Source organism: Artibeus jamaicensis, unplaced genomic scaffold (genome assembly GCF_021234435.1).
Source record: "Artibeus jamaicensis isolate MK-2021 breed Jamaican fruit bat unplaced genomic scaffold, CSHL_Jam_final scaffold_1019, whole genome shotgun sequence".
Classification (NCBI taxonomy): domain Eukaryota; kingdom Metazoa; phylum Chordata; class Mammalia; order Chiroptera; family Phyllostomidae; genus Artibeus; species Artibeus jamaicensis.
Window position 1 is genome coordinate 11311059 of NW_026522025.1, and position 24648 is coordinate 11335706.

The window sequence follows — 24648 nt, forward strand, 5'->3', positions numbered from 1 at the left end:
TAGGGCTCCAATGTTGTCTGTAGCTGTCCACTCGGTGCGCAGGACCTGGGGCCTCCTGAGAGGTACAGGCCAAGGTCAGTCACTGCCTGTCATCCATCCAGGGCCACCAGGCATAAACTACAAAGTGATCTTCAGCCCCAGCTGGTGTGGCTCAATGGATTGAGTGCAGGCCTGTGAACTAAAGTGTTGCCGGTTCAATTCCTAGTCAGGGCACATACCTGAGTTGCAGGCCAGGTTCCTAGTAGGGGGCACACAAGAGGCAACCACACATTGATGTTTCTCTCCCTCTCTCCCTTCCCCTCATTCTAAAAATAAATAAATGAAATCTTTTAAAAAAGTGATCTTCAGATATTTGGTACTTGTGCTAGACTTAGAGGTGCCCAAGTGAGGCCAAGCTGTGAACCATGGCCAGCTACTTCTAGTGCCAGGCCACTTAGTAAGAGGTACAGGGCTCACTGAGGCAAGATAGTTTATGTTTGAGAGTATTTAGGAAAATCTGAAGCATGAGCCAAGACAAGCCATTTGTATGGAAAAGCCATTGGAAACTGCTTGGGCGGGCCTGGAAGTTGGGTAGGGTAGAGCCTCAGGAAATCACCAGAGTGAGGCACAGTATTAGCCAGGTTGAGGGAGTCACAGATATGGTGCCTGCCCGCAGGCTCTGTGTGGGGAGGACTAAGAAAAGGAACAATGGCCTCTGCCAGCACTTTTATCTGGGAGAAACTGCTCCCAGCTACCCCTAGCTATCCCCTGATGCCAGACACTTCCATTTTTTCCTGTATGCCTCTGGTGTCGTTCAAGCTGCTGACCCAGCCCTGGAGCTCAGAGGGAATGAATCCAAGTAAGTCCACACTGCAGGTCCTCAAAGAGTAACTTCCTGGAACTCCAGAAGTTCCTGTCTTCCACAGCTTCAACCCCCACTGATTTTTATAGCCAGAAGTTATGGGGCCTTATTTTCTAGGCACTCGATTCCTGTTCTGGGGGACCTGATGTGGGGCTGGTCCTCTCACTCCTGAGATATTCCTCCTGATTTTTATCTGTCACATGTGGGTGTGGGACCATTCTGTTCTGTGTTGTTACCCCTCTTACCAGTCTCAATGTGTTTTCTTTTTTAATTCTGTGATTATAGGACTTCAATTCAGCTCTCTTTCTGGTGGTTCTGAATAATAGTTATGCTGTAGTCTAGTTGTAATGTTGATGTGGTTGTGCAAGGAGGTGAACAAGGTTTACCTACTCTTCCATCTTGACTGGAAGTGTCAGGAATGACTTCTGATATCAGCTGTATATCTTCTCTAGTGAATACCCAGCCAAGTAGTTTCTGCTGCCTCTTGCTGAAAGGGCAGAAACTTATAAAGGGATGACCGAATATAGTGTCTACTATATCAAACACAAGATATAGTGTCTACTGTATCTTAGGTGTATTGTCCCATGTCCTACTTATAACCAGACCTCTTGGAAACAGTATAATTATTTCCACTTTACAGAAGAAGAGACTGGGATTAAGAGAGACTAAATAGCATACCTATATGCCCAGAGTCAGGTGTGTTATTCAGCATTAGCTTCCATATCTATACCTGGAGTTTTTTCTGCCAAACCTTTATAGACTTTTAAAGAGTAAAGGAAGTAATGTACGTAAAGCATTCAGTATAGCTCATGGCACAAAGTAAATGCTCATTAAATGTAAACTATTTATTCAAATATTTATGTATATTTAACTCAGTTTTTAAGTATATTAAGCAATATTAGCTTCTGTTTTCATTTTTTAAATTGTGCTAATCACAGAAATTTTACTTACACATAACAGAAGCAGTAATAATTCAGGAACATAATTTGGTATCATACACAATAAATTTATTGTATTCTGAAAATTTAGAAGGCTGATTTCACTTTTAAATGAAAGACTGGTAACATGTATGAAGTATAAATGATGCTAGTCTTAAGTTATAAGAGGCTAATTACAGTATTTAAATCAAACTCGAGTGTGCCATTATTTGTGTTTTATTTTAAAAAATAAGTCACATTAAGCACCTAGTATATAAATAAATCATAAATCCTTTTCTCTAAAGGGATATGCTGTGTGATGCTTCTGTTGCAACATCTCAGTGAGTTATGGGATAAAAAGGGTTTTTTTTTTAACCTCTGGAAGTTGCCCTCCAATAACTGCCACCACAGATGAGTGTAACCCATTTCATGGCTGATATATGAAGCATGTAGGTATACTCTGGTCTCCTGACCACTTTCTCATTCCTTCTCATTCAACCATGTGGCCCCTCTCATTATGCTTTTTCCCTCAAAGCATTTTCTAGTGAGTAGTTAAGCATACTTTATATCTGACATCTTGCTGAATGAGCTAGCCAAATCATAAACAGGTAGATAAAATACAGCCATATCACTATTAGTTTGGACCTGCCAATAATAATTCATCATAGTTGAATAGCACTTTTATTAAATATTAATGGGACCTTATATTCATTTGTTTATTGAGCTAATATTTGTTGAGCTCTTATGATGTGTCAGGCACTGTTCTAGACACCAAGGGTATGGCAGAAGAAATCACTGTGTGCATTTGCATGCTGATACAGTGAACAAGGGTGCTAATAGAACATTGAACAAGGCAGCTGAAGATGTGAGTTCTTGTTTTAGCTCTACCAGTAGCCTGTTGGGCATATGACCTTGGTAGAGGTATATTACTTCTTAGAGTCTGCTTTTTTCTGTAAAGCCAGTTTAATAGCTTTTCCTGCCTGTGTCAACAGGTCATTATGAGGATCAGGTACTAAATGTAGGTAAAAGTGTTTTAAAACATGTGCAGCTATGTACATATATAAGGGGTTATTGGCATTCCTAGTCCTGTATTTTTGTGATTGTAATGTTGTTGGGACAGCTGCATGACATAATAATTGATAACATAAGCTTGAAAGTCAGAGAGATGAACTCGAGCCAGTTATGCACCATAAGCTTGCATTTCCTCACATTTAAAAGGAGTCTGGTAATAATAATGAATTCAATGAATTTGTTAGAAGAATTTAATAATAATTATAAAAAATTAGCATTATTCTTGGCACACAGTAGGAACTCATATTAGCTGTGACTTTACTGACATTATTACAGCCCTCTAACAGAACTTCAGCCTCCAGGAGCTTCCTTTTTCAAAACTTACATAAAACACAGGATCTCTCTTCTTACCGTATTTACTGTGTTTGTCCTCTTGTTCAAATGCCTTTAATGCCTCCTTCCTGCCTATCGGACCAAATCTTCATTTCAGGGTTAGAATTAGGCTTTGTGTTTTCCTCCACGGCCTCCACTAATAAGCTTTCTGTTCTCATTAAAACTGGTTTTCCCACCCCTCTCTTTGTTTCTAATGTTTCTTCTACCTGGTTGTCTTCCTGGTTCTTCTTTATTAATTCTCAACCACTAGTTCCTTGAAGAATTGATTTTTTGGACACCTCCTCCAAGTTCTCCATGACTCAAAATAAGTAAAATAAAGTGTAGAGAGTAATAAGCATAGCACCTGAAATGTGCTCAAGTGTGAGATGCTGTTCACACGACCAGCTTCATCCCACACCATTCCCTTCAGTAGTCTTCACTCCCTTCACAGTGAAATAATACTCAGGATTCCTTTAAAGGGTGAAAGTTGTCCTTTGTGTGGTATCATCTGGGCCTTAAAGAAAAAGACCTCTTTCTGAATGGGTATATCAAGTTCCTTGTACTTCCATCATTTTCTTGATATTTCAAGAATGTAGGATTGTAACCACAATACTAAACTGTATGCTTTTGGAGGGTTAAGCTTTTTGTCTCCTTGACCATTAAATCCTCGGTGCCTAGCACATAGTACTTGCTTAAAAAACATTTGTGGGGTAATTGAATGGCAGGAGCCATATGAAGGCTTTTTGACTGCATCCTTGATGCTTCACTTCAGTGTTGAATACCTCTTATTGATTCAATTTATTCTGCTATTTACCAAATATCTACTTAATCGAGCATACAAAGATTAATTGCAGATAGTCTCTACCCTCAAAGAAATTGGAACCTTATATGTAGGGCAAATGTGATATGTATATGACTAAAACAAGGTGCCCTAAGGTTACAGCTTTAAGAGGAGTTCACAGGATGAATGGTATTTCCTGGTAAGACAAGAGTGATTTCTGATTGATAAATTGGGTCTTAAAATATGAACATCATTGGATAAGACTATGGGAGCAGAACAAATAAAAACACAGACTAAGAAAAATAAGGAATAAGAGAAGAGTATAAGGGCACATGCAAGGGAGTAATAGAAGCTGGGGTTAGAAAAACAAATTGAGGTCAAATGAAAGAGGCTTGAATTGAAATCTCAGAAGGTTTGAATCTCATGTGGTGGGTACCTGGAACGGTTGAAGGCATGTGAACAGCGAAATGGCCTGATCAGGGCTCTGCTTCCTGTAGATTAGTCTAATAGCAACGTCAGAGATGTCTTGAAGAGGGAAACCCGGTTAGGAAACCACTGCTGTGGTATCTCACAAGAGGTACTGAGGACTCAAGTATACTTGAATTGCATGATATTTATTCCCTTCTTCGACAAGACAGGCTGGATGGATCTTTTAGAATATCTTTATAGAAGCAAAAAACTGGATTTTTCCTTTTTCTCAGAAGTTGTGCTTTTCTGAATGCTAAGTGAGATGGAGCAAGCCGCAAAAAGAATGGAGAGGCTGATTATCCAGGAAATGTCATTAGCATAATTTTCATTTTATCTTAATTGTGCACTGCCTTTCTGGAATTCTGAGTAGCCTAGAATGTATGCTTCTGATTGAAGATAGAAGAAAGAAATTCAATTAGTCACATCTAGTAAACATGACTTTGCAGAAAGAAATATTTGTGAACTTAGGCTGGCAATGAGACTAATAAATCATTTTGTGGTTTTTTAAGAGAATGTTCAATTTAGAAAATATGGGGGTGAAAAAATTTAAACCAACATTTGTTTCATTTTTTAAAGTATTTTCCACTATAGCAAGCATTTATAGTTGCTGAGGTTTTTCTGGTTTCTTTGTTTTTATAATTTGTTTTGCTTAGTCAAATCTTAAATCTTGCTAATTAAAGGAAATTAAAAGGAAAACAGTTGTATATTATAGTATACTATTTGCCATGTTAAATGAAAGAAGAAGGTAGGAAACAACACTGTGGAACCTTTATCTGATCAGAAGTGTTTTCCAAACCCAGGAAAACTTAATTAATTCAACTTTTATTGATAGCCTGCTCTCACGTTAAACATAAATTCCTGCTATCAAGGTTTTCACCATCTAGTTGGAGAAAACTATAGACAGATAGTGGGTATGAAAAAAATAAAGTAGTATTCAAAATAAACGTTTATCATCACTTAATGTGGAAGATTTTGAAGGAGCCCAAGGGAGGGAGTTTAGAACTTCCTGAATATTTGTAAGAGACTTCTCAGTGGAGATTGAATAGCATTATCCATCAATCTTTCTCTTTTTTTGTGTGGTAAAGGCTGTGTTAAATATATAGTCATGAACTTTGCCTTTTCTTTTCATTCATCTCTAAAGCATAATTCACCGTGGAATCTACTGACCGTGGTCTTCATGGGGAAAGGTCGTTCTCCTTGAGTAGCCTAGGCTGAAGAGGCAGCATTGGACAGGTGGTTTGAGGATCAGCAAGAGAGGAAGAGATTACACAGCCAAAAGGATTAGCTTAATCATTTTGGGTTTCAGTGGGCCACCATCCATCAGCCAGATGGTCTTCACACCACCAGGACACAATTGTGCTTTGGAAACCATGCTTGCTGACCTATTTTCCCCTTCCCATCTCTGACTGATTCCTGTTTTCTAAGCTCATGGTCAGCAGGGGATTTTGAAGGCTCCTTAACCCATATGAGCCATTCTGTTCTCTGAACAGAACCCACATTGTTTAATTCTGTGCCTCATTAAAGCCTGAAAACTCTTTTGTAAACTTTCGCTCTCCTAGGAAACTAAACGCTTCATTGCTAACTTCTTAATACCAACTTCCTTTTCACGTGACTCTCCTCTCCAGCTATATTTTGCCTTTAAACCCCTCTGTGGAGCCATCCCAAACTAAAAACAAGAAAAGCTTTAGAAAGGGCTCATGGTACAGATAAAAAGAACATTGACTTTGAAACAAGATAGCCTTGATAAATTTAAAAATGAATCAGACAAAGGAAATGAATGAGGCAGATTTGGGGTTCAGGATCTTTCATTCTCATCAGGGAGTTCAATCCTGAACACACATAATTAAGGTAAATATGAAACAATGACACATGATATAAGTTCTGGTAAAATATTAGGTGGGTTAGAGGAAGAAGTGTTTTCAGCTAGGAAGGGAAAGATTTATCGAGTAAGTAGCATATAAGACATAACTTTGTAGGTGTAAAGGTTATTCTCTCTCTTTTTTTTGTACTCAAATGTTAAAGGATATATACACTGTTTGCAACCTAGACTACTTTGCCCAGGTTTTCTTAAATTTTCTAAGTTGAAGCATCAGCAGCTGTTTTCTCCTCCACTATAGTATTCATTCTCTAAAGCCAAGAAAGTACATTGCTGAGAAATAAAAAAGTAAAGATTCCTCTCATTTATTTAAATGCTTTCTTCCCCATACTCATACAGGGTTGTTATGGAGACCACATGAACCGGCATGAATTAGGAACCTGTCTCAACAAAAGCTAGAAAAAAAGATTAACCATACCTGGTGTTGTGCTAATAAAACTTTTACATGTTTATCCATTAATCTTCAAGGCAACCTAATAGGGTAGTATTTTCAATTTGGTATTTTTCTTTGTACTTAAAAACAAGTGCTCAGACTTGAAAGTAACTTGCAGAAAATCATATAATTCTAAGTAGCAAAGTTAAAATTTGAAACTAGATCCAACCAATTCTAATGTCCATGCTACTTTCTTTCTTGGGTTTTTTAAAAGATATTTCTCATAGCTCTCCTTTATTTGTTTTAAATATGTGGTAATGCACACTAACTCTTCTGTAATCAACAGTAGAGAAATAATTAATGCATCATTCCCCAACCCCTAATCCTACTTCTCAGAAGTAAGCAATTTAAAAATTTTTGTTCTATATACTTACAGATATTTTCCCTGCTTCTTTATCTATATCTATTATATAGGAAAAGATTACGGTAATTTACAGTCTCTCAGTGGTATGTAAAAATTCCTCTTTTACTATACTGTTAATACTGAATGTTCTCTTTTTATTCTCATGTCCATTTGATAAATGAAAGAATGCTATAACTGCTTTAATTTGCATTTTTTTTTTTGCATTATAAGTAAGCCAGGATCTCCTGAAATCAAAACTATTTGGGGGAGGCATAATCTCCCATTCTACAAACAATCCCACTGGAATTCATAATAATTCTAAAATGGTTATGTTTTAAAATAAAAATCTAGATAAACACAAGAAACTTCATTTATTATCCTTATTCTCCCTTATGTGCTCTTAGAAGGTGAAGAAACTTCTATTTATTTAACTCGAACATTTAATGTCATTATTCAGTTGAAGAGATACCTGCTGTGTTTTGAAATTGTAATGGGTCTTATTATTACCATATGTCTCATTTATATTAAATAAATACTTTTAAAATCCTGCAGAAGGAATCATCAAGAAAACAAGCACTTAATTCATTTATTGGTTCAACCAGTATTTGTCAACTGTTTCCATGTGCCAGGCAGGGACCTTAGGTACTTGAGTTTCAGAAACCAATACAATAAATACAGTTTTTTACCTCGAACAATTCTACATTATATAGAAAATAAACAAATATCTCAGAAAGCTTTGGCTGGAGGGAACAAATAGCTAACTGTAAGTGGGCAAAACAGTCAGTAAACTTATTAGCTCTCCTTAGAACACTGTTAAGGATAAGGCTGAGCTTCAGGTTTGCTGGTCCAGTGGTCCAGGTCTTCCCCACAGGGAACCAGCCCCTTCCATCTCTTTGTCACCTTTCACAATGTCAGCCTCATCCGAAAGCTGGTTTCCTCTTGGTTGTGGGATGGTAGGCTGTGACATTTTGGGCTTCATGCAACCCCATGGGATGCATGGGGATGTCTCGTGGTTCTTTTAAGATCAAGAAAGGGCTTTCCCAGAAGTCTCCAGCAAACCTCTCTTGGTGTCTCATTGACTAGAACTGGATCATATACCTATTCCTGACAAAATCATTGGCAAAAAGAATGGCATTAACCTGAAGTCAATCAGGCCTCTCGGAAAAGAAGTGAGGATGAGCTTCTCCTGAAGCATATCTGTAAGCAGTAGAGGCAGATATCCAGAAAAGAAAATGTCCTTCTACTGAAAGAAAAAGAAAGCAGGAATAGCTTCTGCAGAGAAAGCAATATCCACTACAATAATAAAACAAACTATCATTGAATGTGAGTACAGTATATGTCTCTGTGAGTGAAGAATGACATCTTTGCCATTTTCTTTTTAATGTCTTCTAGGATCAGAGTGGCACCGAACCCGTTAGTAGTGAGGAAGACGGCAGCCTCAAAGTTGGTTCTAAACAATTGTTTGACAGTGAGACCTCCGAACTGGTGAGAATCCTGGTGGTTTCCATCCAGTGTTCTTTTTAGGGGTGTATTATTTACATTTTGTACCACTTTGGAAAGGATCAACTGTTGTGTTTTCTCCTCTAAGAATCTCAGTCTCTGAGGCAGGAGCCATTCCAGATACTGTATGACTCATTCACTCCAAAGAATAGCACATTCTCCCACTTTCTTCACACTTGAGTTGTGCTGTCTGGGACTAAAGAAGCAATCTCTCTTATAAATCTTTTTAAATAATGGGTGTCTTTAAGCCTAGGACAAAGCTGAATTAATCCTGAAAGCATAGAAAGAGATGTTAAATGTATTACATTGATTCATAGGAAAATATAATTAATCTCACCCAGGGGCTAAGGATATTAGGAAAGAGGCAGCTTTAGAGAACTCTTCCTCTTCGAGTATCCTATTGTTTTATATTTTCTTCTTTAAAATTTTTTTTAAAGATTTTATTTATTTATTCTTAGACAGAGGGGAAGGGAAAGAGAGAAAAAGAGAAACATCAATGTGTGAGAGACTTACACAGCCCCCAACTGTGAACCTAGCCCCCAACTGTGAACCTGGCCCGCAACCCAGGCACCTGCCCTGTCCTTTTGGTTCACAGGCCAGCACTCAATCCACTGAGCCACACCAGCCAGGGCAATATCTTCTTTAGTGTTGATGGAACTTCTATGTACCAGACATTTCCTGATTCTTTTATGATAGGTAAAGATAACTTTCTTTTACACGCAAGGAAACTGAGGGTTAGAGATGTTAACTAACATGCCAGAGGCTACTCACTGGGACGTCGTAGGTCTGAAGATTGGTCCCATTTGGTCTGACTCCCCTGCCTTTGCTCAGAACCTACCTTTGTATTTAGCAACCTAGCACTTTCAGGGTTAGACCTCAAGTTCCAAAAAGAAACATGGGCCTTTTTTCTCTGTGTTTCAAAATAACTTACAAATCTCAAACAATTACTCACTTAGAAGGATCATCCTGATTTTATGACAGCACAGAGTTCTTTATTTTACACCAAGGAGTTTGAGACACTATCTGTTTATCTTCTTTCAACTTTCAGAAAATATATATTGGGACTGGTGTAGATGCCCTGTTCTAAAAAGTAAATTGGGTCTGTCCAGATGAAGGAAAAGGACATTTCAGCAAGAGTGGAAATTACGGTGGGCTCTTCTTGGACAAGCCCTACAGGGGACCTGAGGACTCTAGCATCGAGAACACTGGGGCTGACAGCTTGTGACCATTGTTCTTGAACAAGATGTTCTGAGGATATACTTGTTCCCTTTCTGGAAGATAAACTGTATATTTGAACTGAAGGGGAATGATTGACATTGACAAATTTCAAACTCAGACCTCCTTCACTTACAAATACTATTAACTTGTTAGCTCCGAGGTTATCATAGGCCCATAGGTAGGTTAAAGAAAAGTCTTTTAAAGCAACAGCATTGTTTTCATTGGTTTTTTTTTTGGTAAGTAGTGGCCCCTAATTTTATCCACAGAGGAAATGGTAAAAAGGGCGAGAACACTCTCTCACTTGCTGAAAGAGTCTGGCGGTCCCAAAGAGGCTCCCTTGTCGGCTGCAGGCAAGAGCCATCCTTCGTCCTTCATTCACACCCTGTTCCCAAGAAAGCCAGTGACAGGCCCTGAGTCTCACCACAGTGGAAGAGCCCCACACTCAGGCGGAGGGCCTGAAGGGCTGAGGATAATTTTTACCTATTGTTCACTGTATTTCCCCAAGAACAAGAGCCTTCCCCAAACCCACGGACTTGTGTCTGTTTTTCTACCCTCCCTGTCCCTCCCACCTCCCTCTCTTTGTGGGACTCTGTGGTTTCTTTCTCACTGTTTCCAGTAGAATCTGTGCTTGGTCTATTCAGTTGAGGAAAGGTAGCCTGAGTTTGAGCAACTTTTATAGCATAAACATAGTTGGCCTAGAATAAAGTATTGATTAAAAGTATGGCATTGAAAAAAAAAAGGATGGCATTGGGCAAATTAACTTCACCAAGCCTCAGTGTCCTCATCTGAAAAATAACCATAATCTGAATATTATAAAGAAACAACGGTAATCAGCATGTTATGAAAAAACAATGTACTAAAGGCAAATAGTGTTCAGTAAGTTCATTCATTCATTCAATAAATATTTGCCTGATGTCACTATGCTACAGGCACTGGAGATACAACAGTGAACAAAATGTACAAAAAGGCCTGCCTTTATGGGGACTCCTTCCAGGGTAGGCAGGGTGAAGGAAGATAGATAGTACATAAATTATCAAAATACCAGATTGAATGATATGAAAGTGCTGTGTTTGTAGGCTAACATTTTCATGAGAGCTGCCTTGTTAGTAGTTTATCATCACTAGGCATCGTACGATTGCTTCTGTTGTGAGATTTGTGCGAGCTCCCCTGCACGGCGCCCATCCTAGGAATGCTGCTGGATGCACCATGTCAGAGATCAGCATGTGACTCTTTCTACATGAGTTTATATCGAGATACCGGGCAACAGTAAGCTCTAACCCTCTAATGTTGCTGGCTTGCTCCCTGTGGGAGCACATGTCTCAGTAAGCACTGCGCTGGCTTCTGGAGGGGTGACCAGGAGAAGGACAGGGGCCTCGCTTAAGCAGCTTACCATCTAGCATCAGTGAGAATGACGGAATTTGTGTCTGGAAAATCAAACCAGGCAAAAGTGTATTAGAGAAAGAGAGAGAAACACACACAATGTTACAGAAGTTTAAAAATGGAAGGAAAACCATCTCATTCAGGGATTAAGGAGGGTTTCTTAGCATCATGGCCTTTAAGCTAAACCTGTAAAGATGAGAAGGCAATTGACTGACGAAGTTGCCACAAATAGGAGATTTACCAGGTGAATCGAACAGTGTGTGTTAGGGAAGTAGCGAGTAAGGATTGGGCTTTTGTAAGGTAACAGCGGGCAATGGAATTTGAACAGTAGAATCACAGAGCTGAAGGGACTGTATGCTGTGGATTACAGATTTATTCCATTTATCTTGAATGCTCCATGTTCAGTAAACGTCTCTATAACTAGATGGATACATGGACACACAAGGTGCTATGTAAAAGAAACTATATTTCTGCCCTGACTAGTATAGCTCAGTGGATTGAGTACGGGCTTGTGAACCAAAAGGTTGCTGGTTTGATTCCCAGTCAGGGCACGTGCCTGGGTTGCAGGCCAGGTGCCCAGTGGGGCGTGCGCAAAAGGCAACCACTCATTAATGTTTCTCTCTTTCTCTTTCTCTCTCCCTCCCCCTCTGTCTAAGAATAAGTAAATAAAATCTTTAAAACAAAAAGAAACTGTATTCCAAAGAACTATTAAATGAATTCTCTAAGATGACCCGTTCCCGAGCCAAGACTAAGCGTGGGACCACACACGCTGCAGTGCTATTGCACTGTTCAGTTGTGGCTGGCGTCGGTTCACATCTCAGTCGTCCCCAGGTTCGCAGCCAAGGAACGATACCTTTGTTCATTTATAAAAATACAACTGTATATTAGATTGTTCTAAGCTGTCTTTAAAGAACAAATCACGGGTTTTTAGGCAACTGATCAGATGATGGTTTGTGAAGCTTGCATTCCAGTGAGAGAGACTGGGGGCCGGGAAGTATCTGGGATCTATTCAGAAGTCTAGGTGAGAACCTGTTAAGACTATGTTTTAAGACTTTTGAAAGGAACTTTTAAAAATTCTGTTTGCACAGAACCTTGGGATTTGCAAAACAAAATCTTATTATCTCATTAGCTTAATTTTTGTACTATCTAAATTTTTTCTGAAATGGTATTTTATTTGTTCAGTTTTATCCCCCTTATTCAGTTTTATCCCCCACATAAAACTATAAAAAGTAGTGCGGGAATTATTTATCCCAGGCTTATAGATGACACCTTAATTTTTTTTTAAATATGGAGCCCTTCATGGTTGGCATTTCATCCTTGTGCAGGGGCCATGCTGGCCTTCTCTGAATCATCCCAGTTTTACTATGTGTGCTGCCAGTGCAAGCACAGAGACCTTAACCTCTCACTAAAGATCACCAAACTGGAAATTAGGAGAACTAGGACCCATCCTGAAGGGTCCTTGACACAGAAGATGATGAACTCCTAAAATAATTATTTTAATGTTTTGGATGTAAAGCTATGTTTTTATCATTTTTGGAATATCTGTGTTCATGTAATATACTCTTTTGATGAAATGTAACTGAATTATTAAGAGCGAGGCCCTGACTGGTGTGCCTCAGTGGATTGAGCACCGGCCTGCCAACAAAGGGGTTGCCAATTTTGATTCCCAGTCAGGGCACAGGCCTGGGTTGTGGGCCAGGTCCCCGGTTGGGGGCATGTGAGAGTCAGCCAGTCGATGTATCTCTTACACATCGATGTTTCTCTTCTTTTCTTTCTTCCACCCTTCCCATCTCTCTAAAAATAAATAAATGAAGTCTTTTTTTTTTTAAAGGCAAAATTTTTTTTTAAAAGAAATGAAAACATTGGAGCCAGATGACTTGGATTCAAATCCTGGCTCTGCCATTTATTAGCAATATATCCCGAGGCAGATAACTTAATGTCTCCGTGCTAAGCTCACTATTTGCATCTATAAAATGGGGGAAAGAAACAAAGGGTTACTGTGAGAAAAAATGAATGCCTCTTAAGTACCAGCTAGAACCCTGCCAGAGTATATTTGAATTACTGTAAAAGTGTAAATTGTTATTGTTATTGATGATGATGTTATTCTGATTAAAGCATTAAGGCTTAGTCATATAAATAACAGCTGTTCTAAGTGACTCATTGAAGTGTACTTGGATGATTAAAGCAAATTTTTCAACCCCCAAAATGCAGTTGCTTCTAATAATAGACAACATTTAGTGAATACCTATGGCCAGGCATTATTCTAAGCTCATTTACATTACAGTCCTATGAGGTTAGTGCTAATATTATTCCCGTATAAGATGTGAGGAAACTGAGGCATTGAAACATTAAACAAATTGCTTCGGTCGCCAAGTGAAGCCTGGATCCAGGTTCCATACACTCTGGGACTGGAGGCTGCACTTTACACCATTGTGCGCTTCTGCCTCTCGGAGAGATACAAAGAAAAAAACCAAAGTCAAAGGACAGCAAGAAATGACACTGGAACCTGAACTTGGCAACTTTCATTCCCTTTTGTCTAAATCTTGAACTCCAACATAGACAATTGTGACATAGAAACAGATAGTTAAAGATACTGAAACTTACCTTTTTACAATACTTCAGTGAGTATTTTTTTTTGAGAAACTAACCTGTTTCAGACCGTTTCAAACTGGTTATCTTATTTAACCCAGGGATGCCCGTATTATAAGTCCTACCTTTACTAATAAGATGCTGAGGCTAAGAGATAGTTACAGCTGGTCAGCTAAAGCTGGTTGGTGCTGTGGCTGGGACCCAAACCCAGTCCTCTTTGCCTCTGGAGCCCATCTTCTCTTCACCTAGGTAGTTCACATAGACAGCTTTTCTTGAAATATCTGAACTATCACTGTCATCTATCTGTTCAAATAGCAAATACTCATTGAGGGTCTCTTGTATGTCAGACAATGCTGTGTGCAGAGGATTCAGTGATGAGCAAAACTATCAGAGCTTCTTAAAGGGCTTCAGATGTTTAAGAACAAGTGTTCACATCCACTTGCTGCCTTTAGAACCTCAATAGTTAGGTTGGAAGAAAGGAGTAAGAGATGGACAGAAAGAGGTAGTGATGTTTTTATTTCTTTTTAAAAAGATTTTATTTATTTTTAGAAATAGGGGAAAGGAGGGAGAAAGAGAAGGAGGAAAACATCAGTGTGAGAGAGAAAAATCCACTGGTTGCCTCTTGTACATGCCTCCCACCCGTCTGCAACCCAGGCATGTGCCCTGACCAGGAGGAATCAAACCAGCAACCTTTTGCTTTGTGGGTGGACACCCAGCCAACTGAGCCACACCAGTCAGGACAGTGCTGGCTTATGTTTTGTTTTGTTTTTTAAATAAGTAACTGACCTCTGTTCTTGCTACCCACCTAGATCTCTAACCCTGTCCAATTTCATAGTTTTCTGCTTGGATGTAAAGCCAGTCTGTGTTTCCTTTGTTCTTATTCATCTCTTTCTCTATGCTGTTACCGATACTAAGAGTCAGTAAGGAATGACAACTCAACTAAAAACTGAGTAAAGATCTCAGTAGGCATTCTCTAAGGACACGAATGGCCAGTAAGCACATAAAGATACCTAATCTCATTAACCATTAGAGAAATGCACATCAAAACCATAATAAGATCCTACTTCATACCTACTAGGATGGCTCTAAAAAAAAAAAGACAAATAATAACAGGTGCTGACAAGGACGCGGAGAAATTTGAGCTCACACATCTTGCTGGCAGGAATGTAAAGTGGTACGGCCAGTTTGGAAAACGGTGTGCAGTATTATTTAGTGGCTAAGCATTATGTACCCGTCACTGTAGTAGACACTTGAAAATACTACCTCATTTATTCTGACAAAAAACAGAGCAGCAGCAGTAGTGGAAGTAGCAATATCATCCATCATTTATTGAGCTAACTTATTTGTTAGGAACTGAACAGAGTATATTATCCTCCTCCTCCTCATAATAAGGCATTATCATTATCTCTACTTTGCAGACACAGGACCTGAGTATTGCAGAAGTTAATTCGCTTGCCCAAAGGCTTAGGGGCAGTAAGTGTCACAGTAAGGATTTGAAGCCTTATGTGTTTGACTCACATGCCTGATCATGGCACCCTGTCTCTGCTAGAGATAATTGATATCAAACCATAGGAAAACTGAACTTTAAAGAAGTCTAATTTGTCATACAGCACATAACCTGTACATAGAAGAACCAAGATGTGAACCACTGTCAGACTCTAACATGCAGGCTTTCTCCTTTATTCAGATCATACTAACTAGTTACTCATTTGGCCCCTGCAGATCTATAAGTTTTTATTGCTCTGTGGGAAATGTGAAAAATAATAACCACATCGTGAATTTAATTTAAAGGATTGCTCTTTAAGACTGTGCCCTACCCAAATTTTTAGTGTTGAAAGGGCTCTTCCCATATGACATTATGGTAATAATATATGGTAGTAGATGGAGGAGAGGATTTCAAAGGGTTGGACCCTCTGAAATCACTGATATTTGACCATGTCTTTGACTTACAAAATGGCAAATGCATATGTTTCAATCCAATATTTCTTTGGTCCCAATTACCTAACAAAAACAGGTAACTCTGTGTCCTCAAAGTTATTTTAAAAATTTTCTGGTCTATGAAATTGCTAGGTCTAGAAAAATCTACTTGCTTCATGTGGTGTCCCCGGACATGAGAATACTTTGCAAATGCTACGATGAAAACAGACAAAAAGAAAGATTAGTGGAAGCTGACTGTTATTGTAAACCTTGATAAGTGGAAGCTTGATATTGTCACCAATTTAAAAAAGAACATGAGAAAAAAAAACAGATTTGTGGGAGAAGATAATGAGCTCAGTGCAGAATTTTAACTTTTAAAGGAATAACATGTCATGTGATTTCTGATACAGGTTCTCCTCTATTGATTTGCTTACAAATTCTTCCTAGGTATTTATAAAGTGCTGGCATCCAAGTTTGGAAAAATAGTCTAAAATGCTGCATTTCTAATGATAATAGGCTTTTTGTTAGATCTTCCTTGTTTATACCTGGAATTCTCAGGTATAAACAAGGATCTGAGCTGTGTTCTCAAAATCCATTGTTACCCCCAATTTGCACTGCATCAAGAACTGGCAGAATTTCTGGAAGCAGGTGTCACTGTGTGACTCTTATTCTCTGTTTCAAATCCAGCATGAAAACTGCATTTATAACAAGAGTTCAGGAAATTCCCGTAAGGAGCAGGAGAGAATGTGTCTGAGTCAGCACTGGCCTCCGGTTTGCATCCGTATGCAAATTGCCAGTGGCAGAGTTCAAGTGCATTCAAATAATATGGTATTTTTCACAGCTCACTGTACTTTATACCTTGTATTTTTGAAAATCACTTGAGATTTGTCTACGTGATAAATTTCCCTTTCCTGGTCATAAAAAAAGACAGTAGATTTACAGTCAAATCTACTTCCTTCACGAGTCACCAGAGAAAAGCTTTTGGCTTTTTCCTCCATTCTCCTCCCCTCTGCATTGTAAATGAAGATAACAGAGAGAGAAAGCGGAGCAGGTGAAATAATCTCATGAATTCAGACACAGCAGAAATACAGATGCATATGTTTAACACAAATCCACACCTTGGACGTTCACTAACTTACTTTCACTCCCATCCACTTGAACCGGTCCACTCCAGAGACCTGTTATTTGACTTAAAATTCAACTCGCCAAGAGGAGCTATTGCTTATCAGATTTTTCTAAATTGAGAAAGTAACCTTACAATCATAATCAATTGCACCAAGGGCTCAGAGGAGGAAAATGGCAGCTCAGACCCCAGAACTCAGACTCGTTTACCTGTCAGTCTCCAGCGCCCTGTCCTGGGGACCCCAGAGTTTCTTGGGAATCCAGGGCTGCTCAGGCCCTGCTCCTCGAGTCTGTAAAGTTTTCGCTTTCCTGGGAAAGCCTTATTTGCTGACATAATTTTAAGACCCTATAATCTAAAAGCTATGGTGATTATTTTGTCCTTCAAAGGGAGCAGATATTGAGCGAGTTTGTATTGAAGGCCTGTTATGTCCCAGGTGTGGTGCAGGCCATGGGTCGAATCCCAGTGAACAGGATACACGGGTCTCACCTTGGGGGAGCTTTCAGAACTGCTGAGAGTAATGGCAGGTAACGCTTTCGCAGCACTTACTGCAAACAGTATCATTCTAATGTACTCATTCATATTTTAGATGACTGTTACTGACCCTACTTTGTAAATAAGGAAACTGAGGCACAGAGACATTCAAGTAATAAGGGTCATGCTGGGTTTAAATCCAACTTTAGATAAGTAATTCCTAGTACTGATGACAATTATGGAAGGGAATGTTAAGGTGCTGTGTAGACTTTTACTAACATACTTTCCACCTAATCCAGGTGGTTATGTGAATGCTTAGAAATTGGGCTGGGACTGACCCAGGCAAAGGTTGTCTTTTTCTAGTGTATTCGGAGGCTACAAAGTACAAGTCCAAAGACCAAAATCAGCAGTTGACCATTCGTATTTGTTTGCCTGATAGGCCTATGTTTTCACAATTGTTGAATTTGAATACTTTTAGGCCAAGCGCTCTCTCTAGTTTGTTGTCTTGCACTCCGCTCACTTCCTGCCTCTATATTTAGCTACTTTAGGCCTGACCTCTGTGAGTTTGTTATCCTGATAAATCTTTTCTGGGATCCTCTTCATTTTAATCAGGGGTCTCTTGGTTGCAAGTAATAACCTCACAACTTGACCTTATAGACAAAAAGTAAATTTCCTGATAATGTCAGGCTCTTTTTACATAACTGCGGGAAGAGCAGGGTTGACAGTCTCCGGATTGGTTGGAACCAGAGGCCTGGTGCTGCCAGAGATGTCTCTGCATGTGTGTTTGACTCTCTGCTGCTGCAGATTGGCGTCCTCAGCATGGTGGGAGCATGGCTGCCAAAAGCTCCTAGGCCTGTCTGCCAGAAAGGGGCTGACTCACTCCCCTAGGGTCCACTTTGGAAAAACCACAGGATGTTCTTGTGTGGTTCAGCTGTCCACCCTTGGACCAATTACTGTGGCCAGACAGACAGGGTATTTTGATTACCCAGCTTTCAGACAGAAGCTATGAGCTTTGGTGGTTATAAGCTGGACATTGCTCCGGTTATTATCTATTATGTAGAGTATTCCCAGTGTTGCCTTTTATGTCCACCCACTGGAAGCTGCTTCTTTTGATGAGAGTAATTTGCCTGGCTCACAGAACATTTTCTTTCAGGAGCCCATAGTGCTGTGCTGAGGACTATAACATAATGTACCCAGAACATGCCGAGCAGTTTCTTCCGTGAAATAGGATGATCTTTCCACTCTACTGCCTCAGTCTTCTTATTTAAGGGCACAGAAGTCCCTTGTACAAAGTCAACACCTTAGAGTGTCCCAAGACCTCAGCTTTAAAAAACCCCAAGAGCTCCCTTGGCACAGTAGTTGGGAGATTAGCAAGTTCTAAATTTATGTTTAAACACGAAGAAAAGTGACTCGCCTAAGGTCACTGCAGTGGCTCTCGCCACTGAAGTTTGTTCCTGCGCAGGCTCCAAGTAAGCAGGCATGACTTTCTCTGACCTAACATTGACCCTAAAACGGAACCACTGTGTTGAGGCTGAGTCCTGAGACTCTTTCTTGTGTGTGTTTAGGGGGAGGTGAGCAGCACTTTCCCTTTCCCATGTGGTTTACTCTTTGGTTTAGGGTTGGGGTACTAGAGGAAGATGTGTCTGGGTTAAGCTCTGGCTTTGCAAGTACTGTAGTCTTTCTGTGTCTCAATTACATCAGCTCTAAAATGAGGATGATAATAGCACCTAACACACAGGTCTGTGCTGGACATCCGCATCTAAAATGTGTAACCTACCTAGCTCAGCAGCTGGCGTGCTCAGTGCTCAGTGCTCAGTGTGTCTCATCTATCATTATTATTCTCACTGTTGTCATGGGCCAGCTCCATCTGTTGGTCCAGAGGTTTAAGGGTAATCAGTGTAAGAAGTAGGACAGTGTGTTGGATCAGATGCTTTTCAGAGCTTCGATTTTCTCATCTCATTCTTCCACATCATTGAGGACAAGAGAAAGGGAAGGAAACTCATACTTCTCACGCACCTGCTGTGTGCCATGCAACTTCACAGTTGTACTTCAAAGATTCCATAATTTTTTCTCAAATATCTGCCTCAGCAAATATGTAAATGTCCTAAGTGCTGAGCTCTGTTCACCTTTTTCTCCCCAGGTGCAGAGCTAATGTGCAATAAGCATGTGTTGAATTCAGCTTTACTTACGGTCCCTTGCTCAGGTAGCTAGTGTTGCAAAAAAGTGAAGGTTTCTAAGCACAAGTACTGCTAGTAAGCATTCAAACCAATCTGAACCCAGATTTTTGTGGCTACAATTCCAGCACCTTTTCCTTTTATTTACAAGCCAAATGATAAGAATAAATTGAACCAAATTAGTAGTATCTCTATCTGATATGCAAATTGCATGTTTAAGTCTTTAACTGGAAAATCAGCTCCTTTGTCAAGCAGCTCCACTGCTGGTTAATCTGGGTGTAAACAAAGGTAGACTCACACACCTTCAGCACAGTACCATTTTCAAACAGAGGAGGCACTTCTGTGCTGCTGAAGGCCTTTTGATCCTTATTCCTGGAAGGAATAACACCACTGATTCCCATTTATAAGGCAGTTTAGAACTTTCATTCTAAAATTTTCTGTGAGCACCATTTAGTAACCTTCTCATGCCTTCCTCCTCTCTTTTCAACTGTGATTCGTTCACCGTGTGTCTTTCCTTTCATGACTGGCTCTGAAATCCACTCACATTCACTTAAGATTTGAGTTTACCAAACTTGGACTCATTCCCCTCGAGTCCTTTATGAAGTTCATATTCTATTCTGCTGTAGCCTGAAGAAACAGGTTAGACAAACAAAGTAAAGCCAATCATACTAGTATATGGGAGATAGACACATAAAAACTAAAAAATATTATATAAATATTGCAAAAAAATAGTGATAAAATAAACTGGTCATGCTGTGGAAGGGTACCATCCAGGGGTCCAGAGGATTATGGGATAGTTTTCAATTTCATTTGATGTTATATAATCTGTTTAGGAGAAACATTCTAAAAAAGGTAAAAATAGACTTCTGACCAAGATGGAGGCGTAGGTAGACACACTGTGCCTCCTTGCACAACCAAAATAAGGACAAAAAAAAAAATTTAGAAGCAAAATATCACCCAGTACCAACAGAAAATTGAACTGTATGGAAGTCTGACAACCAAGGAGTTAAAGTAGACACATTCATCCAGACAGGTAGGAGGGGCGGAGTAGGCAGCCAGCACAGAGGGGTCATGGCAAAAAAAAAAAAAGTGGTAGCTGGCAAACCCGGCACGTGGGGCAGCAGCTGGTGGGCCCAGCAAGGTGGTGGATTATGGAGGGGCTTGCCACTCAGAACCAGGCAGTCCCACATTCACAAACAGAAAAATCAGATGAAACTGGGGAGCAAGAGAGACCCTGTGACCCAGAGTTCCAGCTCTGGGAAACAAAGCCTCAAAGCACTGATTGAAAACACTTATAAGGGTTGAGGTGCCAGGAGAGACTCCCAGCCTCACAGGAGAGTTCGTTGGAGAGATCCCCAGGGTCCTAGAACATACACAAGCCCATCCACATGGGAACCAGCACCAGAAGGGCCCAGTTTGCTTGTGGGAAGCGGCAGAGAGGACTAAAATCCAAGAGAGAGCAGAGCAAGCGCCATTGTTCCCTTTCTAACCCTGCCCCCACATACAGCATCACAACCCAGAGACTTGGTTGCCCTGCCCTGGTGAACACCTAAGGTTCTGCCCCTCTCTATGTAACAGGTGTGACCAGACCCACCCAAAAAATTGGCTCAAATGAAAGAACAGATCAGAGCCTCAGAGCCAATACTTCTAAGCAACCAAGAGATAGCCAACCTATCAGATGCACAGTTCAAAGTGCTGGTGATCATGATGCTCACAAAATTGGTTGATTTTAGTCACAAATTAGATGAAAAAATGAAGGCTAAACTAAGTGAAATGAAGAAAAATACACAGGGAACCAGTAGGGATGGGAAGAAAACTGGGACTCAAATCAATGGAGTGGACCAGAAGGAAGAAAGAAACAACCAAACAGAAAATAAGGAAGAAACAAGAATTCAAAAAAATGAGGAGAGGCTTAGGAATCTCCAGGACATCTTTAAATGTTCCAACATCGGAATTATAGGGGTATCAGAAGGGGAAGAGGAGAGGAAGAGCAACAAGTGGAAAACTTATTTGAACAAATCATAAAGGAGAACTTCCTAATCTGGCAAAGAAAACAGACTTCCAGAAAGTCCAGGAAGCTCAGAGAGTCCCAAAGAAGTTGGGTTCAAGGAAGAACACACCAAGGCACATCATAATTACATTAGCCAAGATTAAAATGAGGGAGAGAATTCTAGAAGCCGCAAGATAAGGGCACAGTCACCTACAAAGGAGTTCCTATCAGACTGTCTGCTGATTTCTCAAAAGAGACCTTCCAGGCAAGAAGGGACTGGAAAGAAGTATTCCAAGTCATGAAATCCAAAGACCTATATCCAAGATTGCTCTATCCAGCAAAGCTCTCATTTAGAATGGAAGGACAGATAAAGTGCTTCTCAGATAAGGTCAAGTTGAAGGAGTTCATCATCACCAAGCCCTTATTTTATGAAATGTTAAAGGGACTTACCTAAGAAAAAGAAGATAAAAAAAACATGTATACTAAAATGACAGCAAACTTACAATTACCAACAGCCACACCTAAAATAAAAACAAACTATGGAAACAACTAGAACAGGAACAGAAACACAGAAATGGAGATCACATGGAGGGTTAGCAACAGGGGAATGGGAGGAAGAAAGAGGGGGGAAAAGGTACAGAGAATAAGTAGCATAAATGGTAGGTAGAAAATAGACAGGGGAAGGGTAAGAATAGTATGGGAAATGTAGAAGCTCAAGAACTTATAAGTATGACACATGGACATGAACTAAAGCAGGGGGGAATGTGGGTGGGAGAGGGTGTGCAGGGTGGAGGGGAGTAAAGGGGGGGAATGGGACAACTGTAATAGCATGATCAGTAGAATATATTTTAAAAAAATAAAAGAAGTAAAATAAAAAGGCCAGGGTTGAAGGAGAAGAGTTCAAGGCTCTTTCTCCTATTTGGGGGAAATAAGAAGGAATCTAATGCAGACATAATTCTAGCCCTAAAATGTAAGTCACAAGTCAACAGCTAAGGATCATCACAGGCATCCAAGGGTCCTAGGCTCAGGATATTTCGTGGAAGGTTGTAAACCAACAGAACGTTGATGAGACGGGATGAGATTCTCACCTAGTCTAATAAAAAGAAATGGCTGGGCATAATCCAATTGTTATCTACTGTAGTGTTACAAATCTCACAGGAGCCTGTTAAAGAGAATGTCAGTATTGCCCCAAAAGGAAACCAGGACGAGGGTGCGGTCGGGGTGGGGGTGTCAGTATGCCAACCTTCCCCAAGGGAGGAAGTGTCCTATCCATGCAACTGTTTTCACCAACCCTACAGTAGAGTTATGAACATGAGTTTATTATAGGTTGACTCCACTTACTATCATCATTAATATTTTTATTAAGTATTTGTTACTTGCCAGGTACCATGCTAAGTATTTTTCATGTTTTGCTCCATTTAATCCTTTCAGCATCCCATTTTTTCCCATTTTACAAATGAGGAAGCTGAGGCTCTGAGAGGTCAGATAACCCTAAATACTTTGCTATATAAGTTATGCTTCTCATCTTCAGATAGCTCACCTACCTGCCATCTATGTGTACACCTGCCACCTGGGTTTCTCTTAGACATTTACCAAGGGTCAGAATAAACCCATCCCCTTGCCTATCCAAATCAGTGTCTTTCCATGTTCCCTGCACTATCCAAACCAAGAGCAGGGCTTCATGACTTAGTAAACTATCATGTAATAATTTCCCCCATAAATTTGCCTGTAAAAAAGCATGGGATATGGTGGGAGGCAGACACAAGCAGTCTGGTCAATTTGTCATTGTCATCATTTATTTCAATTAATTTTCCTTTAGTTATACATTGGTTTCCCATATGTTTTTTTTTTGGGGGGGGTAGTATATATTTGTTTTTGGAGAGTGGGAAGGGAGGGAGAAAGAGAGGGTGAGAAACATCAGTGTGGGAGAGAACCCACAACTCAGGCATGTTCCCTCACCAGGAATTGAACCAGTGACCTTTTAATTTGAGGGAACCAACCTACTGAGCCACACCAGCCAGGATAGTTTCCCATGTGTTCTGGTAGTTTGCTTCTCTCCTAAGTCTAGACTCTGCACTTCTCTGTGGGGTTCAGGATTAAGGTATCTTTTTATCTCCCAGTAACTTTAATGAATGTATTTTTCCCTCTAACTGAATGTCTTAAGGGGGATTCTAATATCAGGATTTGAACCCTGAAAGGATTGAATGTTCAGTGGAAATACAAATATAGAGATTACTTGTGTGGCAGGACAAGAAAAGAACTGGTCTAACGAACCACCAAGGATATCTAATAGACTTAACACCTGACAGATCTGAAAGGGTTAAAAAGGCATTTGGAAATGACAGGCTTGTACTCATTTCTAAGAGTTAGTTCAGGTGGATGAATAGAACTCTTATGCCCAGTGTGTTGGTCATTTTTGTAGGATACCAAAGCCCTGTTAAATATGCTTGACTACTGAAATTATAAAGTGCACTTGACTCCTACAAAGCTGCTAACTGGCTGTGTCTTTCCCATTTTAGGAGGATACCTCCCACGTGGTTAGTCAAGGTGTGGTGGCAGACCAGCAGAAGGCACTGGAGTGCTCCACTGACAACGTACGTAACTTACGTTTTAGGTTCCGCCCTGCTGGGACAGTGTGCATTATAGACAGGTTCCAGAAGAAAAGGAGGTGATTGCAATAAAATCAGATCCTTTATTACTTGGCAGGAGGCTATGGTATGTCTTGTAACATGAAGTCAACCTATGATTGTATCATCACCAATTCTGTGCAAGATGTGTAGAAATTTCCTCTGTACATCTCCCGGTACCAACATCCTAAATAGGTGTTTAAAAGTGAGGCATAACCCTGGCTGGTGTGGCTCAATTGATTGGAGCATCATCCCACAGGCTGAAGGGTCATGGGTTCAATTCCTGGTCAGGACACATGCCGAGGGACACATGTGGGAGGCAACCAATCAATGTTTTTCTCTCACATTAATGTTTCTCTCTTTTTTCTTTCTTCCCCTCACTTCCTCTCTCTCTAAAACCAATGCACATATCCTCAGGTGAGGATAAAAGAAATTAAATAAATAAATACATACATGCATACAAGTGGAGTGTGCATGAAAACACATTTGCATTTAAATCTGAGAGCACCATATTTTATATAATGTCATAAATAAAAATATTAAATGGGAGAGCTTGTAGTTTTATAAACTTTAGTTAGTGTTCCTTATATTTTGAGTTTTACTTCTCTTAATAAATA

The 24648-nt window shown here is 40.0% G+C and overlaps 1 protein-coding gene and 1 non-coding gene across 4 annotated transcripts in view; one reads left to right on the top strand and one right to left on the bottom strand.

Moving 5' to 3' along the window:
- Positions 1 to 24648, top strand: part of PATJ (PATJ crumbs cell polarity complex component) — a 321583-nt gene that overhangs the window by 221958 nt on the left and 74977 nt on the right. For all 3 annotated transcript variants that reach the window (XM_037136218.2, XM_037136219.2, XM_037136220.2), the window contains exons 31-32: positions 8435 to 8527; positions 23924 to 23998. In XM_037136218.2, the coding sequence (XP_036992113.2) occupies positions 8435 to 8527; positions 23924 to 23998 (168 nt within the window). The remainder of the gene's footprint in view (positions 1 to 8434; positions 8528 to 23923; positions 23999 to 24648) is intronic.
- Positions 12422 to 12527, bottom strand: LOC119042531 (U6 spliceosomal RNA). Its single transcript, XR_005081248.2, has one exon. It is a non-coding gene; the product is annotated as a U6 spliceosomal RNA (small nuclear RNA).